The sequence below is a fragment of the Sinocyclocheilus rhinocerous genome, unplaced genomic scaffold (genome assembly GCF_001515625.1).
Source record: "Sinocyclocheilus rhinocerous isolate Xijiao unplaced genomic scaffold, SAMN03320098_v1.1 scaffold955, whole genome shotgun sequence".
In the NCBI taxonomy this organism is placed as follows: Eukaryota; Metazoa; Chordata; class Actinopteri; order Cypriniformes; family Cyprinidae; genus Sinocyclocheilus; species Sinocyclocheilus rhinocerous.
Genome location: NW_015646369.1, coordinates 267430 through 273727, shown reverse-complemented (window position 1 = coordinate 273727; position 6298 = coordinate 267430). Strand labels below are relative to the sequence as shown.

General features: G+C 36.8%; 1 protein-coding gene across 2 annotated transcripts in view; it reads left to right on the top strand.

The window, feature by feature from the left end:
- The window catches only part of LOC107707665 (centrosomal protein kizuna), a 34043-nt gene that overhangs the window by 10894 nt on the left and 16851 nt on the right, over positions 1-6298 (top strand). For both annotated transcript variants that reach the window (XM_016511744.1, XM_016511745.1), the window contains exons 7-8: positions 4918-5034; positions 5410-5577. In XM_016511744.1, the coding sequence (XP_016367230.1) occupies positions 4918-5034; positions 5410-5577 (285 nt within the window). The remainder of the gene's footprint in view (positions 1-4917; positions 5035-5409; positions 5578-6298) is intronic.

Below are 6298 nucleotides of genomic sequence, written 5' to 3'. Positions count from 1 at the left end.
TGTACATAGAAAAAGTCTTAGATCTTTGAGTTCAGCTCATGAAAAATGGGGGCAAAAACAAAAGTGTTGCGCTTATAATTTTGTTCAGTATATATATATATATATATATATATTATTGCACTGCGCTTCGTTTGCAAAACAATCTGCAGTCAAATGTTCCAAACAAACATATAATCCTCCAGTGAGATGCCATTAAAAATAAACTACGCAATTGTTTCTGATGCTTCCTTCTGGTTTCAGATGCAAACAGGACCAGTCAAAGCGAACCTTCCTTTACTCTTCTGTTTGTCCTGTTGTCAACAGTAGCTCAAGCATGTGTCAGAAACTAAACGGTCATCTGTATACTGTATCCAGTGTAGACAGCATCAGCCATTGGAATGGGTTCTATTTGCGTTTTCTATTTATTGGTGTAGCCAGGTGTCAACTGTTAAGTGACTTAGTGCAAGTGGGCGTGAACCGTGATGTGATGATGTAAAACCTGAATTTGCACTGCGCAGACCAATCTGTGTATGACATTAAAGTATCGCAAAAGCTACAGTATAGGGAGCAGACATCTCCATATGCTTTCCAATCGCTTTTGCGGTATTTGATGTCATACACGATCAGTCTGCGTAGTGTGCATTCTGTCACCATTTAAACTGCCCTGTCAATCATCTTGTCACAGTTAACGTCATCCATTTCATTTAATTTGATTTCCTACATTATCTGAGAGAAATGAAGAGGCATGTTGATCTGCCAGTCACGGGTCAATCATGCCGAGAACTCTCCTCCTGTGTTTGCATAATAATGCATTTGAAAGTTAATGACCAAACATATCTTTATAAAAGATCACAGTGTTGTTGCAGATGAAATATAATGAAGATAACATTGAATAAATATTTTTCATCAGGTTAGATATTGATTATCACTCGAACCCCTTTCTCTACCTGTCCGTTGATATCACATATCCACCATGTTTGTAGTTTAACACTTTTTATGTGTATTTGCAGTTCTAATCGAATCCTCGATCAACACACAATGGGTTGTGGGCAGTATGTGCACGGATCTGCACGTCTACTGGAAAATACTAATTTCAACATACTATTTGGTACTAATGTCTTGCCCTTGAGTCAGTCACATGCAAATGCCCGTGTGACGTCACAGATTCCACAACCTTCAAATGAGCCATGGAGCTTGATTAAAGAAATGTTCTTTTTATACTGGGGAGGGCATTTTCAAGGTGTTTTAAGGGTACAAAAATCTCTGTCAAACAATCAAGGAAAGTTTGATTTGTCATTTAAGTACTGTTTAAGTTTTAAGGATGCTTTTTATGTTGTTGTTTTTTAGAAAAGATAAAAGAGAAATAAAAAATGTTGAAATCACTGAATTGTAGAGCTGTTATGAACAGGGAAGGCTAATACAGTCAGTAGTAGAGTTTCTCCAAAAAGTATAAACCACAACAACTGAGAGATCATTTATCTGTGTGTGGTTTTGTCGGATGGGAATGCGTGTACATGTGCACATGGGTGTACAGATTTAATGAACTGGGGTTCTGCAGCAAACAACCTCACTCAGTGGGGCTCAGTTGTGGCTTTAGGACACCTTGTAAGGAAGGCTCAGACCCCGAATCCAACATTATTGGCCTAATCCCAGATCAAGCTTTAAGGGAGCAATTTTCTCCTCGGGAGATTTGACCCCAAGTCCCAGTAGACTCAACTATTTCTTGACTTCATAGAATTTACTGAAGAATGAACGTGTGGGCATCACGAAGGCTCTGCTCAGGTGGATAGTTAGTAGGTTGGCATGATGTGTGCACATGTACTAGTTATGCTATAAATTCAACATAATTGAAATATATACACATCACCCACAAATGGAATGTTTAAAAACAATAAACTATAAAAAAATCTTATGAATCTAATAATATGTGTCTTTATATCTATAATTGAATGCACATATAAAAGCCAGTCCATTTACATTTTCACTATAAAACATTAAATAAATATATGTACATTTGTGAATACTTATGCCTGTTAGTCTATATGTGTGGATAACAAGATTTGTAAGATTTGCCAATGTGTTGTCCCTTCAACCCCTTCGTAACACATGCTCCTGTGGTTATGGACATCACTTTTGAAAAAGAGACAATAGAATGATATGCATCAATTACAACTTTATAACCCTCCACGACAATATAATTTAAGCTTTATACTAAATTCTCCTGCTATATCCGTCCAGCTTTTTGGCATTTTCTTTTTCTTTCTTTCTTCCTTTCTTTCTCTATTCTATTCTATTCTATTCTATTCTATTCTATTCTATTGCATTCCATTCTATTTAATTCTGCAGTGAATAAATAGATGAATGGAAGTCTATTTTATCATTATTGTGCAGTGCATACATGGAGTGGATTATCCACTTTAATGAATTGGTTGAATACATACATAGTACAAAGGTATGCATGTAAATTCTGCATGGCAGAAATTTTTGGCAGAATCATTTGTTTGCTTCATGCATAATAATAAAGGATCTGCGATCAAATGAGATGTGTATCAAAACAAACATCCCCTTCACGTTAGATGCTAATGCGTGTGCAAAGCCTCAGTGGTTCCCTATGGAGGCGATTGGAAAGTGTTTCCTTGTAATTTTAGACCTTTTAATAGATTTAAATGACATTTTATTGATGACACCTACCACTTGGGCTACTACACTATAAAATTTTTGTTCACGTTGTCTAGATATGAATATGGTTGGTAGTGACCTCTCAGGCGTGTTATTTTACGTTGTGAATGTTTGCTGTTGAACATGAATGTGAGAGTTTGTGGCCTTGTAAAGAGGCGAGGCTAAAGAACAAAGCTTTTGTAACGTTATTGTGCTTGTAAGCAAGAGAAGGAGAAACCATTAGTATCAATCTTAACATTTAGTAAATACCGTGTCGCGCATGTTGTGATGCGAAAGTGGAGTCAAGGCTATCGTGCGCTCGGGTCTAGAGAGGAGAGTGTATCATTGTATTCTTTCGAGCACTCCCTTCATGAAGCTGTCCTCTCAGCCTCTCATATGACGGCACGAGTTTGTGTTTTCAAAGATCTTGATGTGCTCCAGTTGATCTTTCAACTAACCCATTGTAATTCTACCTTTGTAAAAGGAAAGACCAGCACTAAAACACCCTGTAATGGATCCAGTGTGAAGCCCTATCAAGTATGATGCTGAATTTGTAATGACTGTGTATCTTCACCGATTGATTTGTTAAAATATTCGTTTCTCAGTATTTCCATGCTTTATCAGAGTCACATCAGTTCCCTTGTTGCATTCTATTTCTAAGGAGGACTAGAATATATGCTAGAGGAACCATTATTGCTGTTATGGAGAAAACAAATTGTTGAAATATAGATAACATGCTCCTCATAAATGGCCTCAAGAGCAAACACCTATGGATGTTGCCAACAATACTCTGTAATCAGCTGCTGTTTGGGTGTGTTTGGTGGTTTGAAGAGCCTTGGCGAATAAACTAGGGGGGAAGATGATGACGGAGCAGAGGGATGTATGGGGGGGAGGCTGTTTCAGCCGCTCTGAAGAGGACTTTGCCCAGATGGATTGTGCTCGACAGAATGTCATGGATATAATTCACACAGGCAGCTTAATCAGGGTGTTTCCAGGAAACAACCTGCCAAAGAGAGGCAGCGATTGTTTGGTGGCCTCTGACCCCAGGGCCCATTATAGATTGTCATAAATTCTTTTTGCCCATTTTATATGGTGGGGGTTTTAGGATTTGGTTCTAGGTTTTGCAGAAGCTATTCTATAAGGGCCACCCAGTGCTTAATACGTCAGTGGGAGAGATATGGATCTGCTAGAACAAAATGAGCCACAAACAATATTTCACATTTCTACAGCCAATGCTTCTCATTTAAAACCAGAGAAGAATAATATGAATAAGAATAAGAATTATGAATAAGAATAAGAATTAAAAATAATATGGTTAATTTGTGTGTGTGTGTGGGATTGCAATTGTAATTGCAATTTTAAAGTTTTGAATGTACTTAAATTCTTAATACACATTCCTGGTCTTATTGTGCATGATTCATCAGTGCATAACATTCAGAAAATCTTGTAAGTAACATGTTCAATACATGTAAAGTCAGTTCATGTAATTAATGTGACATAAATAAAAGCAAATTATGGTAGATTTGTAAAAGAGTTACAATTAGGATATGTCTAGATGCTGTCGAGGGTGAACGTCATCTTCAGCCTCCTCATCCCAGTTCTAAATTCCCCTTAAAAGTGGTCCCCCTCAAAAGTCCATTGCAAACTCACTCTCAGACAAGAAAGAGCAGGTTACTACCTCTTGTATGAAACAAAGTGTCAGCTTTCCAATTTTGTCAATTTCTAAGAAATTCAAACGATAAATGCCATTTTGTGGCTCTGTAATGTGTCGTGACAGATTGCTGTAGCCCCTCAGTTAAAGTGGCTCGTGAAACGATCATCTTTTCATATTTACTAGTTAAAGCATGAAATAAACATGCATGAACATTAGAAGGTATTTTATTTCAACCGTGGAAAGACATCAATACACACCATTTTTCAAGTTTAAGTCCACCAAAATTAATCCACTCTCCTGTCTGGTTTGTTTGTCGGACAAAATGGGCGGATTCGGCGATATGATTGGTCAGCTCGCCTGCCAGTCAAGCTCCCTGCGAAGGGTCAATTCCCAGTGGATAATATCAAGTCCCATCCTGTATATATTTCCCATTAAACATCCTTTTTGCTCCGAAATATGTTACATTGTACAATCAAAGTGGTTTGCAAATGTAGTTTCTTGTTGTAGAATTACAAGTTGCAAGAGGAAACAAAAAAGTTAATAAAGCTATATACAATAACAGTAAATATTCAATATACATGAGTCATGACAATTTAACTTCTTGTTTGTTTGTTCTTATTTTCCAGGCTCTCCATGGAAGGATTTTGTCATCTTCTGCACAGCATTGAGCGACGTCTCAATGCCAAAGACATGAACCTCTACAGAAGCACAGTCAATGAGCAGAAACTCGATGATATCATCAGGTCAGAGAAGGAAGATGTTTTGTTCCCTGCTTGAGTCTGCTTCCTCTCATGGTGCTGTAGTGTTCACAGATTCAGTGGAAATTGCATTATCCTGCCTTTAAGGGCTCTCACTATAAATTAAGTGCCATTACTTTGGCACCAACAACACTCTAGCTATAAATCTTGGTTTCTAAGGGGTTTTGAATCACAGTGAATTGTTATAGTAACCATTTTGCAATGGCATGCATACATGCCAGTTTAATGTTTTCTGAGTTTATTTGTGTAGATTGATAGAATTGGAGAATATTTGTACTAATATAAAGGAGGCTCAAATGTGTGTGACTGCACTCCACATATTCTCATTTCTAATGTCATGTTTCTTTATGTATTGCCCAGTATATGTGGTCAGTGTGGGCGTCTGGATGGTGTGGAACTGCATGCGTGTGGTGCTGTGGTTCTGCAGCAGCTGCCCCTGTTGTCCTGCAGTCTGTCTCATGGATGCCTGTTACCCAGTGATCTGATCAACACTCACTGGTCATCAGCTACAAAACCAGAACAGATCAGGTATAGTGCTTCTTTACAGTTCTCTGGACTCATAGCATCTATTCAGGTTGTTTCACTGTTATGTATAGCAAGAGACTGTTTGAGAGCCTATTATTTTTTATTTTCTGTTTCTGTTTCTTGTGTTTTGGAATGATTTAACTAGAGTGTATTTTTAATGTATTACCAATTTAATGTTTTATAAGTGTAAGAAGACTTACAGCTTCACAGGTCACCACTGACAAAGTACTAAGCTGTTTTTGTAATACTGCATTTTTGTTTAAATTATATCAATGATATGTATATATATATATATATATATATGTGACCCTTGACCACAAAACCAGTCATAAGGGTCAATTTTTCGAAATTGAGATTTATACATAATCTGAAAGCTGAATAAATAAGCTTTCCATTGATGTATGGTTTGACATATGACATATGATATATGACAATATTTGGCCGAGATACAACTATTTGAAAATCTGGAATCTGAGGGTGCAAAAAAATCAAAATATTGAGAAAATCGCCTTTAAAGTTATCCAAATTAAATTCTTAGCAATGCATATTACTAATCAAAAATTAAGTTTTAAAATACTTACAGTAGGAAATTTACAAAATATCTTCATAGAACATGATCTTTACTTAATATCCTAATAATTTTTGGCATAAATGAAAAATCGATAATTGAGCCATACTATGTATTTTTGGCTATTGCTACAAATATACCCCAGCGACTTAAAGG